The following is a 15,435-nucleotide window of genomic DNA, read 5'->3' as shown; positions in this document are numbered from 1 at the left end:
CCACAAGACAGCCTAGGACAACATGGAGCTTGAGGAACCTGCCCCATTTACCTTGTTCAGCAATTTCAATCTCTCGGCGCCCAAATTCTGCCTGCTTTATGTTTTTCACACAGAAATCGCTGCTGCCTTTGGAGTTCTTCTGCTGCTTGTCTCGGGGGGAGGTCTCATCGTCAGAGCTGTCTGTGTAGGAGGCAGCTGGAGGAAGAAAAGGAGGTCAGAGACAGCACAAAATATTCCCTAAAGCCAAACCACCTGCAGTGGAAGGGCGCAGATGATCTGCTGAACGTGCCCACGGACGTGCTTCTCCATGTGCACGTGCCAACTCCCTCTGTCCTCAGCTGGCATCTCCTCTTCTCCTTACAACGAGCATTTCCCCACAGTCAGCTTTTACCTGCAACGACCTCCTCACTCTCATCTACCTCTACAGCAACGCCGCACCGGAGCTAATTAGCTCCAGCACTGCCCGTGTCCCCCATGGGCTCATCTCCTCACGCCTTGCAGCTCCTCTGTGGCCTTCTCCCATCTCTCTTCCCAAATGTGAAGCCTTTACAGCTCTCAGATAGCCAACAAAAATGCCTATTAATGTTTTGAGTACTTCCAAAACATTAAGAGCTGTAATTTAAGACAGGATAGATACGAGACCCTATTTCATTTTAAACAACGGCGTGGCAGAGGCCGCAAGTTGTCATTATTCAGTTGTGGTGGTATTCCCAGCCCTTGGATTTGCTCGACTTCAACGCTCTTCAGTAAGGGCAATGGCCACAAGTTGCTGCTTGGGAGCCTCACATGGGATGGTAGGAAGAAACTTCTTCATCAGGAGGATAACGCAACATTGGCACAGGCTGCCCGGAGAGGTGGTGGCTCTCCATCCTTGAAGGACTTCAGGAACTGGTTAGAGAGAGCCATGGCTAACCTGACTGTGCTGGCAACGTCCTTCTCTGAGTGGGCAGGGGGACAAGGTGACCTCGGTGGCTTCTTCCAACCAACATCTCTGTACATCTACAGACAGCTCAATCCAGCCCTTGGATTTTTTTCCTTCTTTTCTATTATAAAGAACAAACACTTGGAGATGTATTTAATATTTTGCCTGTCTGGATCTTCTTTAACCCCTCTTCCCTCTTGCTCTTTTGGTAAGAGAAGAGGAAGAAAGATGGCACCACTTCTCCCCGTAGTAAGGAGCCTACAGGGGATAACGAACACACGGTCTCACAGAATCAGATTATGCTTCTTGTTTCAGATGGTACCGGGCGGGGAGGTGCATGTGAACACAGAATTAATTACAGTTGCTACCAATAACTGTCTTCCTTTCCTATCAACGTCCTCCAAATTTTTGATTAGGCAACTAGTCTATGGCAGACACACGGAGGTTTACTGAACAGCCCTTCATGGAGTTAGAAATCCCCCTCCCCATTTATTTTGATTACTAAAATCACACGTAGAGTTCGTTTTCAATTTGAGCCGCGATGAATCAGCCACCACTTCTGCTTCCACCTCATCAGGATCAGCTGAAGAGACTATTTGTGCCACCTTTGGCCCCACGAGGGAGACCAGACCTCTTTCCTTTCATCTTCTAGCAAAGCCCATGAGGGAGACCAGACCTCTTTCATCTTTTCAGCAAAGCAACACATAAGGCTTGGAGATGAATGAGAAAGCATCACTCCTCTTGCCTTTCCAGAGACAAAGCACCTGGAGCACAGGCCTCTTGGTCCAGCTGAGCTCCTCGCCACCACCATCACCACTACCACCACATCCTTCTCTTCCTCCTCTCTGGCAGGAGCCACACCTTGGGACCAAACTCAAGAGCCTCATCCACATGGTCATCCCCCATTCCTCGTGAAATCGCCCTGAAGTTTTACCCCAAGTCTTTACTCTCCAGTTCATGTGGTACTTCTAAAATGAACGAGAGACCTGGCATCAAATTACTTGTTACAGCAGAAGAGGACCACCTTTGTAGAACAGCACTATCCATGACAGCCTCAGTGGAGTTGGCCAATATTATGCACCGCTAGCGAATGACGTGCATGTGTGAAGGCATCACAGACGATGACGAGCTCTCCTTCTTTCACGACACCAGAAAAGAATTGGTTAAATCTTTACCTAGGAAAAGTTGCGTAGTCAAACTCAGCAGCTGCTGGCTTTGGGTGATGTGTTGCTACGCACGTGAGCGAGCTTCTCTCCCAGGCACAGTCTCCAAGAGGGAATGATCTACACCAAACACCCAAGGGAGCTGTTCTACCCAACAGTCAGGACAGGTTCCCAACTTCGTACCCCAATTCTGTGCCAAAGGAATTTGGTAGCACGAAGGGCGAGCGCTTCTTACGCAGTGTCACAGGAAGAACGGCATGGTTGAACCCATGGTCTAATCGCCACCCACCAGCGCTCCCACAGAGCTGCAGCTTTCCAGAGGCATCCGGACCTCAAGTGAAGATTGATACCGAGAGCCCCTTCAGAGCACTTGGAGTAAAGGCAAACCACCCCTCCACCCAGCATTTCAACAGCTCTGTTAACATTTTCACGCCAGAAAACCCAAACCCAGGGGTTAAACCCTTCCGCCCCAGCACGGCCATGGGTTTGCCTTTCCTGCAGCACCCAGCAAGCTGATTACTTTCTCTTCTGGCTCGCGTGAAGCGCTTGAATGGTCCCAAGGAAAAAAAGCTTAGCGCTGCCGCTGTCGGCGTGCCAGGCTCCCCAAGACCCGCTCGGATCTTAATCCGCTTACGGAGGAGAATTATGCATTGCTGAAATTTCTCTGCAAAGGTTCCGTCCTCCGCGGGGTGCGAAAGGCAAGTCCGACCCTGCTAACAACGCGCCGATGGCAATGTATTTCTGAATTTGTGCGCGCGATCCCACAGCGGCCGCTGAAGGACCGGGAGCCTGGCTTAATAACAAAAGAGCGCCTTATATAATACCAAGCTCTTGTATATCAAGGACTCCAGAAGGATTAATTAGTTAGAGGAGGATTATTTCCTTGAAGACAGCTAATCTGTGCAGAGGTTTCTTTAAAACCATAGATCTCGGTTCTGGGGGCTGAAAAGTAATTTTTTTTTTTTTTAGAAACAAAAAACCCCACCTAGATGGTAGCCGGTTTTTCATGTGCAGATGGTTCTTTACTGCTGCATACATATAATATATAGCAGTGCATATGGCATTATGGTAATTAAACTGATATTGTTAGTGTGGGAAAATAGCGTACTAATATGTAATAGTAAATTTTGCCCTTGCTTTCCTGTAAAATGAAAAACAAGTACAGAAAGGAAAGGATTCCTAGCACCTGTAATCTAGAAATATCCAATTAACTGACAGGATAGATCGTCTCCTAAACACCATCTCAAGTCACCCAGAAGTTGATTAATGAAAGCTTCATTACTGGGCTTGGCATTCCATAGAGGCCCATACTATTTTAATATAAATGGCATTATTTCAAGGAGAACGACATGAAAACAGCATCAGATCTCGGGCATTGTTATCCGGTGGAAAAATGTTGGGGGGAAAGGAGACACCTGCAGCCCGCGTCCTAACCCAGCAAAATCCAGGTCAGAGCCTAACCTAGCAAAGACCAGGTCAGAGCCTAAATCCAGCAAAGTTTAGCTTTGCTAATATTTTAGATGAAGATCCACTCGCACCTGTAGTATTGGCATTGGTACGGGCAAAAAAAAGGGCAACCTGCTCCGTTTCTTTTCTGTACAACCTTCCGAAAGTTATGAAACAGCATGAGGATGAAGTCAATCGCCTTTAATTAAAGATATTACTGCTCTAATCTCATTTCAACGCCCACATAACGCGTGTGCGGTGCGTAATACACGACGCTGAGCGCTTTAGTATTCAAAGCGCTGGGTTGATATAAACCAGCTGATCCCCAAAATTCTTTGTTCGAGCAGATAACAATTATCCGAGTTTTGCAGAAAGGGAAAGAGCAGTTACCAAAATTTAAGCGATTTGCCCAGTGCCAACGCCAAAACATCCCCTCAACTCCAAAGCCGAGCTGTCAGGTCGGTGCCTTTCCCTGGTTTGCAATAGCAGATGCTGTTAAACGCCACGGCGCATCCTTGGGCGTGTAAACCACTCCCAAACGGCGTAGAAAACAATTAATTTCCCCGGTGAGAAAAATTACTCGTTTTAAATTAAACAGAACAATTACAGAAAATTGGCGGCTTATGGCAAATTATGGGTAAGAGACTTTTACTTCTAATTTGAAAAGTCAGGCACAGATTGTTTCAGTATTTTCATTCTTAGTACTTTACAGTAACCTAACGATAAAGTTTTCACGTTCAACAACGTCTGCTGGTTTTTCATAGAATCCCAGCCTGGTTTGGGTTGGAAGGGACCTCCCAGCCCACCCAGTTCCAACCCCCTGCCATGGGCAGGGACACCCTCCACTAGCCCAGGTTGCCCAAAGCCCCATCCAACCTGGCCTTGAACACTGCCAGGGAGCCAGGGGCAGCCACAGGTTCTCTGGGCACCCTCTGCCAGGGCCTCAGCATCCTCATTTTTCCCACTGTTGCTTCTAGCAAAGCCCAGTTAGCGACGCATCGCATCTTGGAGTACGCTGCCCCACATCACGGCTTCACAGACTGTACATATTTTGGAGACCAGCTGATGATTTTGATGGAACTCTTCCAGTTTTGATGGGCAGGAAGAGCAAGAAACCACAGGCTGTTTGCAGAGATGCTGTTTCCACACCCAGGCTTCTCTTGCGTCACTAAAAGGGCACCAGCACCTCCCCATCATTTTGGGCAGAGATGCTGGGACGACTGCCTTCCCACCAAGCACATCTCCGGGAAGACTTGCTTGGGTTTTGCTCACTTCTTCACTCGTGCCCACCACCTCCAAACCTTGGGACTTCCGCGTACCTCTTGCATGTCCAAAGAAGAGCAACGAAGCTGGTGAAGGCTCTGGAGCACAAGTGTGATGAGGAGCGGCTGAGGGATCTGGGGGTGTTTAGCCTGGAGAAGAGGAGGCTGAGGGGAGACCTGATCGTTCTCTACAGCTCCCTGAAAGGAGGGTGTAGCCAGGTGGGGTCGGTCTCTTCTCCCAAGTAACAAGCGATAGGACAAGAGGAAATGGCCTCAGGTTGTGCCAGGGGAGGTTTAGACTGGAGATAGGAAAAATGTCTTCCCCCAAAGGGTTGTCAAGCCCTGGGACAGGCTGCCCAGGGCAGTGGTGGAGTCCCCATCCCTGGAGGGATTTAAAAGCCGTGTGGATGTGGTGCTTGGGGACATGGTTTAGTGGTGGGATTGGCAGTGCTGGGTTAACGGTTGAGCTGGATGATCTTAAAGTTCTTTTCCAACCTAAATGGTTCTATGATTCTTCCCCTCCATTATCATCTCTCTGCTCCTCACGCTTTTTCTTTTCCAGCCTTTCCCATCCCAGGAGGCCTTAATGGGTTGTTTAGACTGTGCTACTGCTCAGCCCTAAAAGGAGAATGACAAAGATCCACATCGAGAGGTATTAATGGGATTTATCCACCCGTCCCGCAACCGTCCTGGGAACAGAAGTCTTCCGTCTTGACTGTCAGTCTAGCAGCTTTCATTAGGAGGGAAATATAATACTTTCACAAGCTAATTAATTGTGATTGCTGATTAGCAGAAGATGCTAAGTGCAAGCGGCAGAGGAGAATTCCCCAAAGCTGGTCTAAGTTCTTTCAGCTGTGAGTGGGGAGCAAACATGACATTAGCCAGGCTAATCAGCCTATTAGTCTTTAAAAATGACAGTCATAAAATATACCTTGCTGATTAGATATCGGATGGAGTTGTGAAACCTGTACAAATGTTATATTAATCACAGACCTGTATTAGAGAAGTCTAATCATTGATGTCAGCTTAAAACATGCTACCCAGGATGATAACGTTACTAACGTAATCCAGGTGGCTTACAAAGTGCAAACGAAGCCCGGGCTGATGTCCTCCTGGAGAGGACACGGCGTGCACTGTTCCTCGATTTCTCCTAAAAGCCCTTTGCATGGGAACGCAGCCACTGTAGGGCCGGTGGGTCACCCAGGTTGTCCCCAACCTTGGGGGTCTCCTCCAAGCTTCTGGAGGTTCCTCCAAGCGTGCAAGGCAGCATGAAAGAAGAAGAAACTCAAGAGCCAGGAAGGGAGACAAAGATCAGTCACTCGTTCCATAGGAACCAGGGTGAAGCCATCAGACTGTTCATGGCTTTTGGTGTTCGTGTGCCCAGGATCAGATCACAACCTCCAGCAGTCGCATCTCCTGGAGATGAGCACCTGCCTCTGCCAGGAGCAGAGAAGACGGGATAACCAAGCCTCGTCCACCAGTTACCTTGGCTCTCCTAAGCCTGGGTTGCTGAAAAATATGAAAAGCTTGCAGGTCCTCATCGTGTTTTTCACGTAGCACACAGGCAACGATCTGTTATGGGCAACACGCTACTGCCGCAAAGCTGCTTCGTATAGATCTGCTCAGTCATCCGCTCCGACTGTGGTTCTGAGAGACACTGCGCCCAGAAGGAACGGGAGATGGGCAGGACCAGTAACACTCCCTCAGCCTACTGGGTTGTCGCAGCGTGGTCGTGTCCCAGCTATTTCTGAAATCCTGCGAATCAGGGGAATGAGTAGAGAATCACAAAGCAGGCTTTCCATCCCTACGTCAGGAAGACTTCTGGCCCACGACCTAGGCTTAGGTACAAGTTCTGTGCACAGCGTCTCTTTGCAGCAGTCAGCCAGGAGCCGGATCCTGTGTTTGTAGAAGCTTTCCACACTTAACAGAGCTAAAATGTCTCTGTTTAAACCTCTCAAGCTTCTGCTGGTTCCTCAACCTTCCACTACGGCTGCTGTCTCCCTTTAGCGATGGCATCTAGCTCACCTCTTGTGCTGGCAGAGAAGATCACTCCATGCTTTGCTGCTCGCTCACGTGGTGCTCTGCACACCTTCTCCAGACAGCTCGAGAGAAAAACACGAACCCACATCCATCATACGTGGGAGGTTTTATCCTGTTTGCTCCCAACAGATTATGGCACGAACGATGACAGGATGGACACAAGAACAAGGATGTTCTCTAAAGTTTCAACAGTCAAGACCTACTAGGGCTTCAGATGGGCACTGGTTTCAGCTGTAGGTGTCAGCTACATCCACCCTGGGAAATAAAACAGGCGAGGAACTGGTCCCCAGTGCTGGGGCTGGCCGGAGTGGCAGAGCTCAGCTCACATCCATCCATGCACACAACTGGACGGCCCTGTGTGAGCCCATGGGCTTTGTCCTGCTTCCTTCAACAGCAGCCATGCAGCCGGAAGGTGGGATATGGCCAAAAACACCTTCATACAAGCAGATGGGAGTGGACTACCTTCAGATTTGATTTTCGGCCACAGGCGTTCAGTGTGCAGAATGGGACTTGTCCATGGCCAGCAAACTCTGCAACCAAAACCCAACTGTAGCTCATAGCATGTCATCCACCCCAAAGCAGAATTATTTCTTCATTATATGCAAGGTATCTAGCTGAGAAGGTCAGAGAGGATGCACCCTTGAGCTCTCACGGTCTCTGATGCTCCAAACTACCAGATATCTACCCAGATTCTCCTCAAATACACTGTGATCTGCCAAGTACCCAAAAAACCCATCCATGTTGTGGACAGGGACTGAATGAAGGACTGTGGTGGAGCCTCAGCGTGAACGCTCCTTATTGCCCATGGCTCTGGCATAAAGCCAGACCTTGGCCACCAACCTGAACACCTGTCTGAGAGGTCTTGATGGTACTTCACCGTTGAGTTTTGGTACATGTCACCAGAAAGGCCTGATTATTTGTCTTCACAGTCACAAGGAACAGAGGAACAATACCTCCTCCGGTTTCAAGTTGCTTACATCTCCATTCTTTGTAGCCTTGCGTTGGAAGCCGGTTTCTTCTGTGCCATCTTCAAGGGGCCAGGACCAGGAGGGGATCGGATACATTAAGACTCCTTGAGGGATGGGGAATTGGATTCAAATTCCTTTCTGGGATGGTCTCAGCTAGGACAAGAGCTGTAACATTTCAAGTAGCAAGCAGTATCCCCTCAAAGTGCCAAGGAACCCGGATGGACTATCCTGAACAATTTGAGACCATCCCTGATGACCTCTCCCTATTCCTGGAAAGACACCATCCTCCTAACCAACTCCTGAAGGGACATAAGGTCTCCAGCACAGTAAAGGTACTTAATGACGTATTCAGACACAAAGAGGACACTGGAAGGTGAGGTATGAAACTGGTCCCACTGGGTGTTACTGGACTAGGGTAAATTTAGCTAAAGGTGCCACCTGGGGGAATAACGTTTTACTGAACAGGCCGGTGATGTTCCTACGTGCTGGGAAGCGCGGTGGCACCGAACTTCCTCAGCGCTCTGTGGCCACAGTGATTTATTTGCCGAATAACTCTAGAGACTGTTTGCGCAGTGCCGGGCAGCCTCTCCTCCTTCACTCAAAGTCAAGGTAAGTTCTAGCAGCCGTTCTCTCAAGGCTGCACTCCTTCCTGTAAGGAAAAAAATACCAATTTCCACCAGGACACTTATTTTCAGGACTTTCTTGTGCTGCCCTTTTTATGCATCATAAACCGTTTTGGTTGGAAAAGACCTTTAAGACCAGCTTGAAAGCAACCCAAGCAACAAGTGATAGGACAAGAGGAAACGACCTCAAATTGCTCCAGGGGAGGTTTAGGTTGGATATGAGGAAAAATTTCTTCACTGAAAGGGTGGTCAGACATTGGAACAGGCTCCCCAGAGAGGTGGTGGAGTCCCCATCCCTGGAGGTGTTCAAAAAGCGTGTAGACGTGGCACTTCGGGACATGGTCTAGTAGACACGGTGGTGTTGGGTTGACGGTTGGACTCGATGATCCTAGAGGTCTTTCCCAACCTGAAAGATTCTATGGTTCTATGAAATGTTAAAAGTTTGATTTCTAAATATTGAATGTTTGACAAACGGGGCACTCAATGAAACTAGTTTGTCTTTCACGGGGATCTACCTTTGACTGGGTTTTAAGAAACCTTCATGGGCTGCTCCAAAAATTAAGTTTCAGTTGTCTACATCGAAAACGATGCATGCTCAAAGAAAACAAAAACAACTCAAGCAGCTATGCAGGACAAAACAAAACTCTGCTGTGCCATGTTCTCAAAGGAACGAGCCTGCTGCCAGGGGCCGGGCAGAGCCTGAAGGTTTCTGGATAGCGCTGCACAACCACCAAATATTAGTCCAGATAAATCAAGTTTCCAGAACCAATCTTTGTAAATATACCTGGGACTTCAGAAGAGCCCCGAAATTTAAAACAAAACAAACAACCCCCTCAGTAAACCCAACCTCCCTCCCCAGTGAGTTCCTCTAAGTGCAGCTAGCAAGACCAAACAGCAAGTCCACTGCTAAAAGTTTCATTTCACAGATTCCAGCAGGAAAAAACACAGAAGACACACGCATGGCCTTCACAGGTCACCACTGCTCTTCCAAAAACTCCCATTTCACGTGCAACGGGTGAGACCTAACCTACAGTGGGAGCCGCATGGATTTATTCAAGAATGGGAAGGGAAGATGACGTACAAGCACGAACACAACGGAAACGCTGTTTTGCTGAGCCTGGGAGAAAAAGGGGAAGAGATTAGGAAAGCCTTCAGCAACTGCACACGCGGGTTATAAGGAGAGATCTGAAGTGTTAAGAGCATCAGAATAACTTGATTTTTCTATCCAACTATACATGAAGACGAGAAAAGAAGCAACAACCCTCTTTCCATGCCTTCCCTCCGACACTACCGACTCCACAGCAGACCTAGGAGACCCTCGGGCACAAGGCAGGACAACCCCTGGGGTCTGCAGAGATGTCGCGACTGCGGCTGACGGCACGCACCTGAGCTGTAGCTATCTGTCGAGGACTGTGAGATGGAGCGGGAAAGCGAACGGCGGCCGATCTTCGTCGGGCGTTTGTTGAATTCTTGCTTTTGGTCAGCAAACTGGATCTGTTAAAAGAAATTAATAGCTAAGTCAGATGTAAAAACCCAACAGTCTGATGCAGAAGATCGATGCCAAGAACCCAAAGCCTTGAGCTACGCAGACACCATCTCAGTTACGGGCTGAATCGCAATTTCTGTTATTTAGTTGGGGACATTGGGTATGCTAAATAGCCTACTTTGTTTCATTTCAGAGCCTCCACCAGACACAGCATCGACACACTTGTCTTTCAAACACCTTGAAGCTCCCCTCTTAACCACACAAATTAGAAAGCTTCTGTCCCCACGACACACAAAGTTATTTTTCCAAAATGCCAACATAAGGGTTATTTGTCACAAGAGAAGCCCCATTAGGGCCACCCAACATTTGCAGAACTGATGCGGACGCCGACCTATCTCGCAACGTTTATCGTGGTGACCAGTAGGAGATGCGCCCTATTTGCTGTACGAAATACAAAAGGCAAAAATAAAAATACTACAAGTAACGAATACCGCGTCCAGCCGCACTCTATATTAAGGAACTTTTGAGATTAGACGCATCGCTCAAGGCTGTTTTAACTGTTGGACACCTGGAGAACACGAGTATTTAAGAGTATTGTATCTAAGAGTACACAGCCTTATGCGACAAATCAAGAAACGAAGGATAAGGCATGTAAATGAAGCGATGTGCAGACTGGCAAAATGGAATTATCCAAGTTGGAGAGAAGGAACCAACTATCTCTTTACCGGCAACGCCTACAATAAAACCACGGCAATGGATGTAACCCCAATATTTCGTGGCATTTTGCATCTACCCTCTCTTTTAACAGAGCTCATCTCATTGCAAGCAATCGTTGTGGATGACAAACAGCAACCCGCTCAACCCGAGATGAAGAATCAAACCCGCTTCCGTTTCAGTCATCACCAAGGAATGAAGATTTCGGACATCTGCGAAGCCCCAAGACCAGCAGTGGGTTTCACAGCAGCCCAGCACGACCAGGCTCAGCCCTGCCCGTGTTACGGCTGCGATAACTGCCAAGCCAAGAGATAAATATTTATTTTAAGACAGCAAAGCTGATCTGCTCCAAAGCGTGCAGAGGACAGGAGGGATAAGTAAAGAAGTGTCACTTTTATCTAGGTACTTTTAAGGGAAAAATGACATTTAACATTGGTATTTATAGAAGAACCTCTTTCTCCAGGCTTCATTTAACTCCTGCCTTTGGCTGAAAAGAACAGCGCGATGGCCAAATAATCAGTAATTAGCAATAGCGATAATTCCTTATTATAAACTCCCCAAATCCAGGTGTTCACATAAACCAAACATCTGCTCTTACAGGTGATTATTAGCGATTTCAAAGCAGAAACTCAAGCCTTCCATGCCCTGTTGACATCTACCTTGGGTTGAACTTGACTTAAAGCTTCTCTGCTCACATCAGCACCAACCTTCAGCTGGTGACCCCAAAGGGCTTCACGGGCATCAGACACGTTTCAGCAGGCACTAAAACTGCTCGGAGCCCACCTGCCTTGCCCAAGGGACACGGTACATCTCAAAACCACACCAGCACCTCAACATCCTTCTTAATTCTCTCTAGATGTGGCCGCTGGGCCATATTTAAGCATTCGGGAGAAAAGACTTTAAGTTTTAGGTAAGATTTTTAACTCCCAGCGCTCATCGCTTTGCAAGTCAACCACCAACGCTCCCAATATCTTCACGGTTCGTGCTAAATCTCTTGGAACACGACTTCCAATTGCAAATTTCCCTGGACTTTGCCACGGGCATAAACTGACTCAATCTGGTACAACGGGGTTAAATATTTACATCTCCAAAATACTAAAAGCCATTAATTGAGTCTATTAACTAATCGCTTGGGGTATTTTGAGAACTTAGTTTTGTTTAAAGAAGTCACCTAACCAGAAAGAATTTGATCCCGTTCCGGGAACTCAAATTCAAATGGTTTAAGCAGCGGCACTTGACGCTGCACATGAGATGGGCTGGTGATGCTACAGAGCTGGTACCCAGCTTTTTGGGCCAGTAAGTGAAAGAAAAAGGTGTTGGGGCTCTCAGGTGGCTAGTTCAGAGTCCCCAAGTCTGAGCTGGCCTGGGGACGGCCAGCCCAAGCTGCTGGGGAGCAGGGAAAGGACCTGGGAGAGGATTTGCAGCAGCACCTGGAAGCTCTTTTTATTTTCTACTAATCTTAAACCAAACAATGGAACGACACCAGATCAGGAAACACACAGGGGAGGGGAGAAAAAGCACGTCAAACTCATATTACAGTCAAGAGTTGTGTTGTGGATTAACACCTCTGATCCCGGCGGGACAGGGTTTTTGCACAGACAAACCAGTTTTTATATTCCTTTTCTAAGAAGCTGTTGGCCCAAAATAACTTACTTTTTTTTTTTTAATTTTTATTTAAAACAAATCCCTCGACAGCTGAGCAGCTTCATCGAAGCATCAGGTTATTCGTGCGAAACGATGCTCTCAGCAAAGTGAGATACACTGGAAGCCTAACAAAGGGTGAATAATTAGTATTATAATTAACATTTTCCTTTCCAACATCGTCTCTTCAAGGACATTCCATGCAACTATTTCAAGCGACACGGTAATATTGATAATTGCATTCAGAGCTCTTGAAGTACTTCCACATGCAACATTGATAGACAAGAACATGCCGAAAAGCAAAATAAGTCATGAACCAAATTAGGCAGAAATAGAACTAGACTTTATAATACACCCTGTCCTAAACCCCCGTGAGGGTTTAAACCCTGTAAACGCTGCCACAAGCCGGGGTTAGCTTTAGCTGAGCAAGGCACTGGCTGCCAAGAGGTGGGAGGAGGCACCATAAGAGGAGAACGCAGGGCGTCTTCCAGGTCAAGGCTGCTTTTAGCTAGCGATGACCCTTCACCAACGTCTTTTGACTTTATCCTTCGAACAACAGAGAGAGCGGGCAAGAAAGGATGTTGGAATTTGATTTATGAAAGACATCTATTGTATCCACGTTATTCAGTGCTAGATTTTGTATTGCATGGACATGGGAAGGGTACGAAGTGCCAGCACAAATATACCCTTAAGCCAGTTTCATAGAATCACAGAAGGGTTTGGGTTGGAAGGGACCCCACAGCCCATCCAGTTCCAACCCCCTGCCATGGGCAGGGACACCCTCCACTAGCCCAGCTTGCCCAAAGCCCCATCCAACCTGGCCTTGAACACTGCCAGGGAGCCAGGGGCAGCCACAGCTTCTCTGGGCAACCTGTGCCAGGGCCTCACCACCCTCACAGGGAAGAAGTTCTGCCTCACATCCCATCTCCATCTCCATCTCCCCTCTTTTAGTTTAAACCCATTCCCCCTTGTCCTGTCACTAACTGCCCCTGTGAACGGTCCCTCTTCCCCCTGTTTCCGTAACACATCTTCATTTCAGAGATTTCAGCAACGCACTCGATCCAGCCAGAAGGAGAAAACCCGACCTTGCTTGACCAGACCAAAACTGGTTTAAATCCCTACCGAAGGCAACGGATGGCACACCACGCCACGTTCGGGGGCATTCGAGACTGGGACGAGAACAGTGATTTGGTTCCAGGTTGAACTCGTCCAGCTCAAACCAAGACGTCTCTGAAGGTAACAGCCACCTTCGCACAGGTTAAAGCTCAAAGGAGAAACTGTGCAGCCTTTGAGAGCTGCAGCGGCTTGGATTTAGAAGTCCAACCTGCTCTGCAGCAACACGAATGCCGCTGCTTTCAACCTCCAGCAGGAAAAAAACCCCACAATTCAAGCTGAAAAAACTCACCTCCGCACGTACAAGGGGTTAATGACTTCTAAATGCAGGTGCGTGCTCGTTACATTTCAAATGAGCTACGTCTCGCCTTGACCTGGGGTTTCCACCACGAAGAGCCACTCTACGCTACTACACCGAGCAAAAAAAGTCTTGCCATCCCAGGTTTTCCAGGGCAATCTCCCTGCTCGCGAACCCATCGTCTCCTCCGTCACGGTGCTCCGAAGAACAACCCCAGAGCAACGTGTTCGGCTCAACGCTTCATCATTTCAAACCTCCTGATCCCCAAAGAAAATAAAGTCCTCCGGAGATCGGGATTTCCTCTAAGCGGTGAAGGGATGCAGTCAGCTCCAGAAATAAGTGTTTGGGGGGGAACAGCAAGGAAAGGAGGAAAGAAAAAAAAAAAAGGGGGGGGGGGGTAGAGAGAAACAAATGTACTTTTAAATAGAAAAATGGTATTATGGTACTAAAGGCTGCCCTCACCTGGGCTTTAATCCCCGAATCTCCGTTCACGTTGTATTTCTTCTTGTTCGGCATGACGGCATCACCGACAGCCCCTCCGCACCGTCTCCCGCCGGGGCAGGGGCTGCCCCCCCATTTATACCTCCCGGCCCCGCCGATCCCGATCCTGCCCGCTCTGGTTTCAGCCGCGGGGTGGAGGGAGAGGGAGGGAGAGAGGGAGGGAAAGGGAACCGCTCGGATTTTCAGACTCCCTTTTTTTTTTTTTTTTTTTGGCAGGAAAGGACCCCAAGACTTAATGAGGCGTCCCGCCAAACAAGCCCTACTTCTGTTTTGTGTTGAATTACAGCGTTCGCCTGACCTCTAGACAGTTAGCGGCAGTTTTTAACGTGGCCTGGCTTGTGTGTGCATAACAATGGCTTATTTATATAACCAGAACATTTCCCTGCTCGCTATAATTAACTTGCTAATTAGACTCTTTTTAACTTGGGTTCTCCCCCCCACTTTCTTTTTCCCCCGATGTCAGATGATTACGTTAACAGAGCCTCATTAGAAGAAAATTAACTAATGAGCAACTAAAACAACGAAGGCATTTGTTAGATGGCAAAGTGGTTTTTAATTATGCCGGTCCCCGCTCCGTCCCCCACGGCAGCAAGTGCAGAGAGTCCGTCCTTGGAAGGGTCCAGACTCCGACGTCCATCCCGCTATTCCCACATCGGACCATTCCTCTTAGAACCACAGAACGGTTTGGGTTGGAAGGGACCTCAAAGCCCATCCAGTTCCAACCCCCTGCCATGGACAGGGACACCCTCCACTAGCCCAGGTTGCCCAAAGCCCCATCCAACCTGGCCTTGAACACTGCCAGGGAGCCAGGGGCAGCCACAGCTTCTCTGGGCAACCTGTGCCAGGGCCTCAGCACCCTCATCATAAAGAATTTCTGCCTCAGATCTGTCTCTTCCCACCTTACAAGAACCGAACGCAGGAAGAGGGCTGTGGATAACCCCAGGGAGATGCTGGTGCAGCAGGAGTGTTTGGGGAGCGCGACGCTTTGCTACCAGCGACGGCGTAGACCCAATGCACGTTATTTTTTTATTATTATTTAGTGGTTGGAGCTGTTATCCAAAGAGTTTCGTCCCTGACAACATACCCAAGGCAATTCCCGTAGAGAACCTCAACATTTTCTCCCGAAGAAGAGGGCGTTGGGAAGCGATGGGGCATTGCCGATTGACTTCAACACCAATTCTAACTAAACATGGGAAAAAAAAAAGCTCCCCCAGCTCCGTGTATTATTATATACGCGTGCTTTCGAAATAATTTACCA

General features: G+C 48.2%; 1 protein-coding gene across 2 annotated transcripts in view; it reads right to left on the bottom strand.

Annotated features, from left to right (window-relative positions):
* The window catches only part of AHCYL2 (adenosylhomocysteinase like 2), a 109,266-nt gene that overhangs the window by 23,987 nt on the left and 69,844 nt on the right, over positions 1–15,435 (bottom strand). The window contains exons 1-3 of one of the 2 annotated variants that reach the window (XM_054823444.1): positions 14,139–14,510; positions 9,810–9,918; positions 52–195 (exon numbers count right to left, since the gene is read on the bottom strand). In XM_054823444.1, coding sequence (XP_054679419.1) covers positions 52–195; positions 9,810–9,918; positions 14,139–14,192 — 307 coding nt within the window. In that variant the 5' untranslated portion in view covers positions 14,193–14,510. Of the gene's footprint in view, positions 1–51; positions 196–9,809; positions 9,919–14,138; positions 14,511–15,435 lie in introns of those variants that run through there. The other variant, XM_054823358.1, reaches the window with a different exon arrangement.

The sequence above is a fragment of the Grus americana genome, chromosome 1 (assembly GCF_028858705.1).
Source record: "Grus americana isolate bGruAme1 chromosome 1, bGruAme1.mat, whole genome shotgun sequence".
NCBI lineage: Eukaryota > Metazoa > Chordata > Aves > Gruiformes > Gruidae > Grus > Grus americana.
Note: the sequence above shows the minus strand (reverse complement) of the source record. Positions and strands in the feature narration are given on the sequence as shown.